Below are 13,608 nucleotides of genomic sequence, written 5' to 3'. Positions count from 1 at the left end.
AAGAAGAAAACAACTATGAAAGCATCAGTATTCAGATACTTGTGGGTGGACTGGGCACTCAGAAGTTGCAATACCTCTGTCAGGTGTAAACATTTTCTTATTATACTCCAATTTGTGCAATAGTCCTAATAAACACTGTGTGGATAAATAACTATGGTAAGCATGAATGCTGCTGAAGATTACTTTAAGCTGTCAGGTTTTACAGAGTACCGATCATCTTGTTTTTCCATAAAAAACCCCAAACCTAACAAACTGCAGAACTTTTTCCCCCTCAGGTTCTTTAAACCTTAACATGAAACATGGAAGGGGAGAGAAGAGGGGCAAAAAAAAATATAGGGGGGAAAAAAATCACATCTTACATCTGAATTTAATTCTAGAGAATTAGTTAAGAGTTAGGTGCTAGTTGTTGGTTAGAATAGAGAGTTAGTTGCTTTACGTTGTGCAAGCCACTTGATTCTTTTGTACACACAGCTACATCAAACAATACCCACCATGTGGGCACAGGGCTTTCCAGAGGGAGCATCCTGTGCTCCCCTGCCATGCTGGGGGACCCGAGGGCTCCTGCTGAAGCATCCTCATGCCCCACCATTGCCTTTTCTCCCCACACACATCACACATTTAGAACCCAAAATATTTATCTGCCACTTTTATTAGGATCTGGGCATCCCACCCTGCTGCTCTCAGCACTGGGGCACCATGAGGCTGCTACACCTCCCATGGCTAGGGGATCAAACACAACAGACAGAACCTGCTCCCCAGGGCAGTTATTTTGTGTTGTATGTACTGTGTGTCATATGTGCTCTGTGTTATTTATGTGCGCTAAATGCTATACATGTGCTGTGTGTTATATGTGTTATGTTTATGTGCGCTATACATTATGTGTCATATGTGCTATATGTTATGTGTCCTGTGTGTTATATGTTTTCTTAAGAGCTGTTACACGTTATATATGCTCTGTAACGCGTGCTATATGTGTTATATATGTCATGTGTTACCTGCGATATGCCGTGTTTCCCTCCACACGAGCTTGCACCGCCGCTCTCCGCCCGCCAGGTCCCGCCCGGTCCCCGCCCGGTCCCCGCGCTGGAGCGGGCGGAGGTGGCGGCCCCGCCGGGCGGGAGCGCGGAGCGGCGGCCGCAGGTGGGTGCCGGGGCCGGGCGGGGACAGCCCGGGCGTCCCCTCGGAGCCCCCCGGGCCGCTTCCCTCCCTCCGGCTCCGGAGACGAGCAGGAACCCGCCGGGAGGGCCGGGGGCAGCGGCGGAGCCCCGCCGGGAGCGGCCGGGACGAGGAGCGGCAGGCGCCGGCAGCCGCGGGGTCCTCTGCGCGCAGGATGGGGGCTGTGCCCGCACGGCCCAGGACAGGTGATTCCGCCTTACTATTATTATTATTAGTAGTAGTATTAATTATTATCTTACTGAACGGGACTCTGTTTGCATGCAGGCTCCCTCCTCTGTGCGCGCCCGAAAGCAGCATCCAGCACATGAAGACAAAACACCGGAATTAAGCCGTCCTGTAAAGACAGGTCAGGTTTCAGAGGATGCACTTGAGCAGATGAAGAGTGAAGCGGCCAGCCCAGGTAGGCTTGTAAACAAACTCCATGGATGCTTCTCAGGCTGTGCTGCCAAGGACTTGTAGTTGCTCTAACTCTGCTCTCAGGACACACGAACTCAAACGTTCACTAACACAAGGTGTCTGCCTGTATGGAAACAATTCACTGTTAACACAGAGCCTAAGAGTCAGTTCCTTTTTACAGCTGCCTCGGCTCCTCAACTCTTCTTTGCTTTCACTGGGACTACGGACACCACCCTGCTCCTTTAAGGAAAGAGAGAAGAAATCAGATAATACTGTCCATGCTGTCTTATACACAGAGCCACCCTATGTTCATTTTCCTTAGGAATTAATATTTGGAAAAGAGTTATCATAAAGAAACTTGTTCAAGTCTGAAGGGAAAAGCAGCTGTTCTGAGGTCTCTGTCATTGTAGTACTTAGAGATGAACAAAAAAGCCCAATTCACTACTGAAGCCCTTGTGCTTTGGATTGCCTTGGTGCTCCAGGATTTTTCCACCAAAAAAGGAGGTGATGCTCGATGCTTTTTCTGCTTTCAAGATATTTCTGCCGTCTTGATTTCCCACAGATTCTATGAGCATAATGAACTGTGTGGCTGTGCTGCAGCATCTTCGGCAGTGTCTTGTACGATTTCTCTCTCGTAATTTTTTCAGAATATGCAGGAGCTCTGAAACCTCCATCCCTCTGGCCGGCTGGACAGAAAGACCTCTCCATGCCTTCTAAAGGAAAGGAACACAGTCAACCTTTTTTCCTAAACCTTTCCTTGGGTCATTAGCTAGAAAAGTATATTATGTTGACCTTTTAACGCTAAAAAATCTAATTCAAAGAAAACAAAATTTAGGCAGTTGTTGATAATTTAATGATGAGTTAGTGAAGCTCTTTACTCTTCATTAAGGAGCCTGAAAAATTCAGACAAACTGGGTAGTTGCTATGATGGAACTAATTGGTAGAGCTACACAGAAATAAATTTCTACAAATGTTTATTTTTTTCTTTTCAGAGATGAAGCACTGCGCCCTGTGACATTTATTTTTGCTGTTTTCACACTAGAGGATGGCTGCCAGACCCTGTGAAAATGGTTCTGGTCAGTACCACTGCACCCACACCAGCCAGCGTCTTGAAATCAGCTACATGCTGGTCCTGATTATGCTTGGAAAAGTCTTCCTTGATTTCTTCATGTTGCAAATTAAGGCAAGACCTGTGAAAGTCAGTTTTATGGGATACTTCTGCGTTTCAGTGGCACTTCTCGATTTCACACTGCTGCTGAGCATGTGTTTCATTTTCTGTTTTGAGGACTTTGCGCTCTGGGGCGTGCGATTCACAGAGTACCACATCTGCCTCTTCACCCAGATCGCCTCTCTGACCTACGGCATTGTGCCGTACCCAGTGTACCTGGTGGCTGCTCTGGATTATTACACCACCATCTCCCAAACATCCCAGTTCCCTACCAGAGGTCGGAAGTTACTTTATGGATTTGCCGTGGTGGTTATATGGATTTCTGGGGTTTTTTGCACTCTCCAAGTTCCTGCTGTCTCTGAAGAGCTGGAAATGCAGAACAGTGTTTCCCCTTCCCAGTGCCCTCTCTCTGGCAGCTGGCAGAGCTCCTCGGTGTCATGGGCCATGGTGCTGCTGCTGGGCACAGCGCTCCTGGCTCGCTGCAAGGAGGTGACAACCATGCTGCTGTCTGCCAGGCTCCTCTCCTTTTCCAGCCAGCCTGTGCTGATGTTCCCCTACGTGCCTAACAACAACACTTGCTTTAAGTGGCAGCTCCTGAGCAGGCTCCTCCTGTGTTTCCTTGGCACTTGGGCACCGCTTGTTGTTCTCCAGGTGCTGGTTCTGCTCCTGGGTGTGCAGATCCCAGCCTATGTGGAGATGAACGTGCCCTGGCTGTGCTTCATCAACAGCTTTCTCCTAGCAGCAGCCTACTGGTGCCGCTGCCACGATGTGGAGCTGACAGAGGAGGGGTGGTGCACAGACCCCTTTGTCAGCTGGAAATTCTGCTTTATGCCGTTCAACAATGAAAGCACAAAGCCAGCTGATAAGCCAGGCACAGTAATTGTCATCTGTTAATGAGCTGCCGAGTGAAAGGGCTGCAAAGAAGCAGAACTCTGATGTTGGGTGGCCGGGTCCTTACAGACAACACAAGAAAACATCTCCAGAGCTTCACTCCATAGAAACAAGGCCAGTGTCCAGCAATACTTCAGTGAATATTGCGCTGCAAGCACTGCCAGGCCAGGGAATTCAACTTCAAATTAGATGGTTAAAAAAACACTGCTTATATAGGACAAGTTTTCAGTCATTTTTCTGACTAAAATTCTACACTTCCTTTAAGTGGAATTATCTCAGGTTTTATAGTACAAAATGCAATAATGTCTGGAAGACTGGAGTTACATACAGATGCTGACCTAAGGTTCAAATGACTTTTTGAAGGGTTATTTTGTTGTTAAAATGTGGATTTTTGTCAGCTTGATGGAAGGTAAGCGTTGCTGTCTGTTTAACAAGAAATAACTTGTTTTATTTAAAGTTACAACTCTTACAGGAATAGAAATTTTTATAGTACAAAACCAGTGAAAGATGTGCAACTTCCACAACCACTGGAGAGGTGCTGTTTCATTGTTTGTTTCCTGCTGCTCCTCTAAGGTACATGAACATATTAATAATTAAATAATTAAAGCAACAAGCATCAAGGTTAGCTGCTATACATAAATGCATGCCCAAGGTTAAAGAATGTTTCAAATTAAAATATAGCTTATTTTGAAGCTAAAATTACTTTAAAATAGTTAAATAGGAAGTGGGACTACTTCAGCAGGGAAAGAATTAGTCAGGCGTCTAGCAAAAATACTCTCAATTTTCAAATTCTTAGAGTTTTACAACAGACTTGATTTGATTTTGTATAAAATAAATAAATGATACACAACCAAAGCAGACAAATGAAATTAGCATTTATTTCTGAAGCACTAAACTCACAATACAATGTTGTATTGAAAGAGAAACTAAATAAATGATGCTGTAGGTTGGTTAACCGTCCCCCAGACCCACAGGGAACAATGATTTCACACAAGAATACTCATTAAGAAAACTCTGCAGATAACAAAAGGTGCAATTACAAGCAAGTTTAAGCAGCATAGTATAAGGTGCTTTGTTTCAGCATTTGTAGGATGGATTCACCCATTAAGAGACCGATTGAAGAAATGTCACTTTTACAGATCATAAATGAGAGAATCTAAAATTCATTCACATGCTAGTTGGTAATAGGAAAGTGCTTCTTAAAAAATGATTCACAAAGTGAAGATCATACTTTTACATAGCTCATTGTGTGCTCTTCAACTGTAAAATTTAAATTTTGGGTAATAATTTATTTTATTATATATCAATTATAGAGATAGATTTAACTGCAGAATTTAATACTACATGGGTTAAATTTTCTTATAAAAGAATATTCCAGTATTTCACTCCATAAGAATACACAATAACATCTCGATCATAAATTATCTTTGATTTCTCAAACATACCAAATCTGATTATTTTGATTTATTACTTCACCCCACATAGTGCTTCTTTCACCCACAATCTGTGGTAAATTTCTTTGAGGTTTCTGTGATGTAATCAAAAGGGGACAAGCATTTTTCAGCAGTAGAAAATGGTTTTGGGGGAAAACCTGGTTAAAAGGCCATCAAAAGGACAGTAAATGATCGAAAATTGAATTTTAAAACTAGTGCAATAAAAGGAGGCAATGCTTAGCAATATAGTTTGAAGTGTTTGGCACCACAAATTATTTCTTTTTTTATGCTGGAAAATGTACTTGGAGGAAATTCTATTTCCATGTTAAAATTAGGAAAAGACATGCAAAGTTAACTGGAAAAACAGCCCTAAGCAATCTCTCCCTGCTCCCTCAAACTGTAATTGCTGTTAGTTAGTGCTGGAGATGCTATAGGATAAACCATGGCTAAACACAGGGGTTTGACACAGCATTTCTTCAGGTTTTATAGAAACTGGACACCCACTGAAATGGGGCTGAAAAAGTATTTACAAAACCTAATTCCATTTAAAAATCAGCAAATACATCAACTACAGGAATGCACCAGGCATTTCAGAATCATGAAATAACTAATTCCTACAGACTCAGCAGGCAGGGGGAAATTCCTCTTTTAAAGTTCATTCAACACCAGATGAAGGAAAAGCTATTTTCAAGTTCATTTCAGGTGTGTTTTGCATGGTAAGTCTCACCCTTCTGAATCACTAACATGCACAGAACTGGAACTGCAACCAGTTGGGTGAGGCTGCTGACATGTTTTATTTATCAGTGTGGTTCAGCTTCCCAAGGCCTAATTAAAGTTTACACAACCCCATCTGCCCTAACGTGCCAGAATTCCTGTAGCTGCTGCAGTACTCCTAAAGCCACTTGAAGTTTTTAACATTTTTTACAGGGAACCCACAACATGCAGCCAATGCAAATATTAATGGATTGATGTTAGTAACTGTATTACTTGTCATATTTATTCTTTCTTGCTTTTTGCAGAAAAGTGCCAAAGAGCATCAACTTTTAGGCTGCCACCTCCATCGAGGAGGCAACAGTGGCACTGCAGGTCTCCAGCAACATCCAACCATGGTGCCTGAGCCTGCCAAGGGACTGTTTTAAAATATATTAATGGCAACACTCTTTGCAAGCCCACTTTTATCCTTGGCATTCATAGGGATTCACCAGCTGTGCAGTGATCTCCATCCTACTGCCTTCCTAACAATCGTCTTTTCCTCTGCATTATTTTTTTAACCTGGTGCTTTCAGGGCAGTCCCAACACTGGTGCCTGGACCATCCCTCTCGAGAACAGGGTGACAGTTTCACTGCCAGAGAGGACAGAAGCTGTGCCAGGAAGGTGGAAATATCTGAAATAAAAGAACTACAGATAACCACTGCTACATCTCCTCTGTACATCACTTGTGCTGTGCCAGCAACTAAGGGCTTTACACCATAAAAATACCTTACAGCATTGATATTAATGGTAACATCAGCTCAAGTGTTAAACCTTTATGGGACACTTCTGTACTTTTCCCATTTAAAGAACCTCTTACAAATCAACACTGATTTTAATGAGATATTCTATGTGTTTTCAACTCTGAATAGAGTATTTGGCACTCAATTATAAAACCCTTCATCTTTACAGACATCTTTCCTGGTCAGCACTGACTTGTTTATTCTATAACACAAAGACTACTTGGAAAGGAAGTTGGGTGTGCAGAATCTCTCATTGTTCTTTCCAAAATTGAATTTGCAGAAAGCCAGAGGATGGAAGCATCCTGGCTGGGTAGTGGAGGACACCACAAGCCTTCCACAGGCTACCCAAGCTTCACTCACAAAGCAGATCTACCTCATGAATCAAAGACATTTGTGCTTCAAGCCTAATCCCATAATCAGCACAGATACCCTGATTATTACCTAGCAACAACACCACAAACCTGTCAACAACCCCATGGACCCAAGCAGTGCTTCACAAACACAATTAGAATGCTCCTTCAGTGTTATGCATTGCACTTAAACAGTGTTTATGATCACAATTCTACGAATGCACAATTGTGCTCAAATTACAATTACTTCTAGATGGAAAAAAAAATCTATTAAAATCTTGTTTTTCTAGCTCTACAGAGTCATTTGGATAATTTAACAGGAATACTGCTGGAAATGTAAAAAATTTTAACTTGAAATCTGTTCATTACACTGGCTCCCAGAACTGTGCTTCAGAAAAGTTAAATCCATGGCTACAAAAGCTGGACTATGAGCTTACTCCACACCTGCAATTACCAGGATATTCATATCTCTGAACTTTGCTTTTTCGATTCCACTTTGCTGAAAGAGATTAGAAAATACTATGCAACCTTCAAGTGAATGAGCAGGTGTGTGCTTTAATGCAGAGGTTACACAAACCTTCACAGCAGCTTAGGATGGGGCCTGGAGCACATGTGGAAGTGCTGACCTTGAGAGACAGGGGATAAGGCAGGACACAAAACTCCCCAGCCCCCAGAGCTGACATCCAAGAAAGCAAAATGCCATTTCAGAAGGGGGGAAGGAAATGTCATATTTCCCAAGAGATAAAGATGGTGTAAACAAACCAGGCTGATTCTCATGGATTAGGGTACTGTGTGCTCACTGCCTTGGTGCTCAGTCTGTGTCCCAGGCCCTGACTGCATCAGCTCAGACCAGAGACAGCTTCCTGAAAAACCCACACAGCTGGCACTGGAGCATCACTACTGTCTCTTTTTCAAATGTCACCATTTGCAAAGCCATCCAGGTATGTAACTACATAGAACCTTTCAGGTCTAAATAACCTCTCATGACTAAAGGCAAATTCTTTTAAAATTAATTTAATTTAGATCATCTTAAATGAACTAAGCATTAAATGAATTTCTTTCATCTTACAGCATTTCCTGTCTGAAACTACAGCTCACTATGCAAGAGTGACTTGAAAATTAATTCACTATGAGCAATTAAGACTTTACACTGAAATTATTCATTGATAGCTCTGCTCATTCCCGTTCAACTCAGCATTGAATAGGAACAGGGTATTTAAAACAAAATACTCTAAAATATTACCTTCTCTCCATCTCTAATAAACGAATTCAGGTGCATATTTTAAAACTACCCTACATTGATTGTTTTGCACAGTCATTATTGGCAGCCTAGAACAATCAATGAGGAAATACCTGGTTAATGATGACAAATATATTTCTAAGTATATGCTAACAGGACATCTCTTACAAAACTGGTGATAAAATAACCCTGCAAGCTTTTATACATGCTGAGTTTTAATATGAGCAGTCTCAGTCTAGAACTGCTCATGAACAATCAGAACTACTCATGTCATAAATTATGGGGATGTCTAATTATTTGCAAAACCAGGACTCAACACAGCTGTCACTGAATCTCTGATCACTCAGAGCTGTAGATTTGTCACTGTGCAAGAAATCTGTTGAGCTCTTGAGGTGGAAGTTTCTGCATGGATATTGTGATATTAGAATGACAATATCCATCTGAAACTGCCATTAGTTGTAGCTGCCGTGCCAGGCAGTGACACACCACACCCAGTCCAGTCTCACACTAAACTTCCATTCAAATTACACTTCAGTGGTTTTGTACCTGAATATTTCCTTCCAAGTCAAGATATAGAAATGATGCAAAAGCTATTGTAGATCTGCCCAAACAGTTGGTTTTACCCTTTAATCCTTTCCTCTTCCTGCCACATCTGCAGTTACAAAGGAATTCAATCTGTTCTATCCAAAAGGTTGGATTCCTTTTTGGACAAAGCACAGGTGGAAGTCAGGGGGTAAATACCTGCTTTCACAGGAAAAAAATGGGGAAATGGATGCTTGCAGGACTCAAATCTTGTATTTGAAATGTCTCATTGACAAAATTCTAGCAAAGGCTTTACCCTCCATCAAGAACTTCATTTCTGGAAAAAATATGATGGGTTAATGGGTAAAGAATAGATTTACAATGCAGCCTGTTTAAAACCCCTTTAGACACTCTCTGGTTAGCCAAAACAACTGGCACTTTAAGTCAGTGGAGGCAGCCAAGCTTCCTCAGGGGAGTGCCCTGCTCCTGCTGCAAAGCAGGGATGCTGATACAAGCCAGATGGATTGGGGAGGCTGCACACCCCTTTTGATCATTCATGTGCAATTCTTTAAAACCCCAAACAAACCCTGAAGCTGAGATGATTTCATCTACTGGATGAAATCTTGACAGACACCTTCAGCCCAGTGCTCTGCAAAAGGCCCTTGCCCTGAGCTAATGCTGCAGTTTGTATTAAGGAGTAGGGTAGGATGGAGAGTGGTAGAGAAAAAAGAAGGGAAAAAGCCATGGAATGTATCTCCCTTCTGACCTATTCCTACAGAAGCTGAAATACTGCAAACATTACTGTGAGGGGTAGCCTGCAACACCAGAAGTCTGAATACAGAAAGCAAAATCCCAGGAAATAAAGAGAATAAAAAAGATTTCTTGTAGACATATCCTGTGGGAACAAGTGTTAAAACACAATTCAAATCTTTAATACTTCTTCTTCTGCAAGAGGGTACAGGGTACTAACATGTGGGAAAGCCATGGGAAATGGCAGTATAAGCCTGGGAAAACCTCACCTATCTGAACAGCAAGTGGCCAGTAAATAAAATGGTTTTGGAGGACTGTTACTCTAAGTATTATATTGCTTTTTGGAGAAAATTCATAAGCTTCTCAAGTAGACTTCAGTTGCGCTTGGAAAATTTCCAGCCTACTTTCACATACAAGTGTGATTTTTTAAAAGAAATTATTTTATTGACACAGCTACAATGGCAAACACTCCTGAACAAGTGCACTTCTATCAGTAGAGGATGGTATAGCTATGTCTGCTTTTAAGTTCCAGTTAATTGCCAAAATCACTGAAGAAGAAAAAAAAACTTTCAATATACATAAGGCTCACATTCTGAGCTGTTGCACTTATGAATATATAAAGCATAACTTATTACCTGTGGCTCTCCAAAACCCACAGGGAATGTTACATACCAGATGAACAGGACCAGATGTACCTTACTGGGGTCTGCTCTGAGCTCCTGGCACCTGGCAGTGATTCTGGCTGAGCTGGACACAAACACTAGCTGGAGAAGCTCTCCTGAAAGCTGTCTAATAAAGCAAAATTAAAGCAGCCATGAAATTCTCATGCATGTAACACTGATTCACTACAAGTCTAAACAAGACCCCTAAGTCCACATTTTCTAGTACACCTTAAGCCATTATCAAACCACATTTATGTATCCCTACTTTTTACATTGCCTAAGAACAGTACAATCAGAAGACGGATTAAAAATTAGCCAGTGAGATTTCTGTATAAAAATAATAAAACTTTAAGACAAAAGCCAAAGGATAAATATCTAAGATATCTTTAGTCTTCAGTTAGCTCATCAAAACAGAACATATCCTTTAGAACATATGTTACAGATATGCTACACTGTGTATCTTACAGAAATGCTACAAATGGGAACCCACTGTCTCCATCATTTGAATGTCTTTCAAATGAACATTAGCAAACATTGGAACTTCAACTAAGAAGTTTATTTTACAACAGTAAAATAGAAAAAAAAACAAATTAGAAAGTGCTTAGCAACTTCCCTCCAAAATAAACACAGGCATCAATTCATCCTCTAAAGCTTTGGTGCCGTTTGGGTAAGGGTTCTCACCACATACCAGCATGCAACTGCAATGTGTTGCCCTAACTTGCAGCTTCAGTGGTTAATAAAAACATTAATAACGTCTGCTATTAGCAAGCTCAAACAGTTGTAATTAAGAACAATGATTCTAATGTTGATCTCCAGAAGGTAATGGTAGAAAAACTGTCAGTGGAAACAAAGCAATTGTCTAATTAAAGGAAAATGAAGCACAGATTTTTCTGTAATTCAAATTTACTCTTTAAGGTCATGAGTTAAATAATATACATATTAATCTGTCTGTCACAAACCTGCCTTTTAGCCAGTGTATGTGCATTGACTCCTTTTGATCTAGGGCAGCAGTTCTCAAACTTTAGGTCAGTTCCTCTTCTCTTCAGGAATACTGTACAGCCCCCTGAATACCTCCTACACAATCATATATTATGCATTAATTTGCATAAAATACAAAAAAATACATTATTTGCAGACACATACACATATTTAATTCAAATATACACAATGACTATCAGCACACGTACCCTTCTTTCCCTAAACAAGAGCTTAAGGTTCCAGGTCTGTACATAAGGGGAGTGGAGCTGCAAAAAGGAGGGAACAGACGGACAAAATAATCCATGAACATCTGTGCACAGGTGGTGGGGAAGCAAAGGCCAAGAAGGTGCTGCTGCCTCAGAGCCCAGGCAGCTTCTAAGAGCATCAGTAACTGGGGAAATGTATTTGTTCCACAGAGTGTGAAAGAGGGAAGATGGAGGGGGACACTAAAATCCCACCACCTGGGTCTGCAGCATCCAAGGCAAAATCTCCTGCCAGAGGGACAAAGCAGGGTCCCTGGGTATTTCTCTGTCCTGGTCCTCCCAAATTTGCTCTAAACCAAGACATTCTCCCAGAGTTGCCAGCATTGGCATTCCTCCTGCTGACCTGCAGCTCCAGGTTCCCTCATGGCAGCAGCAGCTGCTCCTGAACAAGCTCTGAGAGGGCCTCACTGCTCCTTCCTCAGAGTAATGCAAGCACAGCTCACACTGGCCACTGGACAAGGAAAAGGTGCTTGGAAGCTTCCAGTGAGGCAATGGGAATGCACTACAGGGAAAGACATGTTAGAAGAGGTATCAAGAAAAAGAACATCTGAGTTATGCTGTCCCTTCTCTACCCCCAGTCTCTAAAGCAACTTGTCTCAATATGAGCTGGTCCTGGCTGCAGTTTTCAGCCCCTCACACCCAAGCATTTGGAAACCTGAACCTTGAGAGCTCACACTCTTCCTCAGGGTCCACTCTGAACCCCCATTTGAGAACTGCTGGTCTATCTTAACTAGCAGCATGTGAAACTACAAATCTAACACTTAATGCCCCCATAGTGCATAGCAGCATTCAAAGAGTAAAGTAACATGTGCTTCAGTTACCTCTGGCAGGAGTGTCAGTAGCCTGATCATGAGGATTTTGATGAGACATCTACATGGTTTATACTATTTTACAGACTTCAAGAAAATACTATAGTGGCAGAGATGAGGGTAAGCCTACATGAGGAAAACCAGCTGCCAACCTACCCCTTACAAACAATTTGCTCAAGACTAAAACAAACTCAGAGAGCACAACTAAATGCATAGCATTTTACTGGTACTAGTGCTTCCACAGGACCTGTGGACACTTCTGTTAGTTCAGTCCAAACACTGCTGTAAGTGGGAAAAATCTTTCCAAATACAGCAACACAATTTAAATGGTGTCTTGACTGGGGTGGGGACTGGGGTGTTAATCATAACTCATAAGATGAAGTACATGTTGGGGAATATCTAACCTATCACAGCATATTTCACTTCATGTTTTTCCATGAAAAATTTCAACTCAAAGCATTACTCAGGCTTTACTACAAACTTATTAGTTGTTGAAAACTACAGAGGACTCCTGGTATAATCAAACGAACATTTTGAAGTCTTTATGTGGGGAGAGTCCCACCTACTTAACAAAACATCACAGTAACACTCATGCCACAGTGAAGATGTTGGCATATTACTGTTGGTTCTGACACTGAGAAACCGTTGTTTAAACCTTCACGTTCACCTCCTAGGATTCTTTCAAGGAATTGATACGTGCACAGATTTTCAATGCAGGTCCAAGCTTAATATTCATTGCACTCATAAGGTGATCCTCCTTCAACAAAAGGAGAGCTTGTCCATCAATTTCTTGTGCTCTAAATTCATCTGCAATATCTTGACAACCTAAAGGCAATAAAAAATATGATTACTGGTTTAGAAATGTCCATTCTTAGATCCAATGTCCACACCAGATTTTGTCCACACGAGGGCTTTTCAGAAACACATTTTCCAGTGTTCATCCCTTTAGCTTGTTGAACCTAAATTACATGCAAGAGTTCAGTATTATGATGGGAATTCTGAAATAATATGAAAATAATTTTTACTACAGCCTCTAATTACACTGTATTTACTGGAGAACTACTCAATGGGAATTTCAAGTCCCAGCAAAGACAGAATTTTCATTTCATTAAGAGGAACAACCTCTCATCATTGGAAGAGACTGGGAAAACAGCACTGAAATAGCAATCAGGAACATAATTCAAGTGGGTTCTTTCCAGCAATAAAAAGATACTATTATCTAATTCTATAAATAATAACAACTATATTATACTGCTCGGTGCAGTGAGAACATCCAAATAGCTACAATTTCCAAAAGGAGTTAATTCCGTCTGTGTGTTACACCACTGAGCTAAGGAAAGAAAGTTTTGATGTACGGGATTTGGCACAACCATCTCATGAAGATATTTATCATTAGTTGTCAGAGTGAATATTCTATACACAGCAGTAACTCACTTCACAAGTGCAACTTTAAACTGGTTGGGTCTTTTTTCCCCGA

At 41.5% G+C, this 13,608-nt stretch overlaps 2 protein-coding genes across 6 annotated transcripts in view; one reads left to right on the top strand and one right to left on the bottom strand.

Annotated features, from left to right (window-relative positions):
- Positions 1-2,617: 2,617 nt before the first annotated feature.
- GPR160 (G protein-coupled receptor 160) lies at positions 2,618-3,924 on the top strand (the record flags this gene model as incomplete). The annotated part of the gene is made up of 1 exon (XM_084212292.1): positions 2,618-3,924. One exon carries the CDS (start codon positions 2,618-2,620, stop codon positions 3,632-3,634), a length of 1,017 nt encoding a protein of 338 aa, XP_084068418.1. The 3' UTR covers positions 3,635-3,924.
- Positions 3,925-4,519: 595 nt separating this feature from the next.
- The window catches only part of PHC3 (polyhomeotic homolog 3), a 28,725-nt gene continuing 19,636 nt past the window's right edge, over positions 4,520-13,608 (bottom strand). For 4 of the 5 annotated variants that reach the window (XM_084212360.1, XM_084212361.1, XM_084212362.1 and 1 more), the window contains one exon: positions 4,520-12,956. In XM_084212360.1, coding sequence (XP_084068486.1) covers positions 12,802-12,956 — 155 coding nt within the window. In that variant the 3' untranslated portion in view covers positions 4,520-12,801. The remainder of the gene's footprint in view (positions 12,957-13,608) is intronic. The other variant, XR_014616417.1, reaches the window with a different exon arrangement.

The sequence above is a fragment of the Fringilla coelebs genome, assembly GCF_963513975.1.
Source record: "Fringilla coelebs genome assembly, chromosome: 10".
NCBI lineage: Eukaryota > Metazoa > Chordata > Aves > Passeriformes > Fringillidae > Fringilla > Fringilla coelebs.
This window is presented reverse-complemented; position numbering and strand designations above follow the sequence as displayed.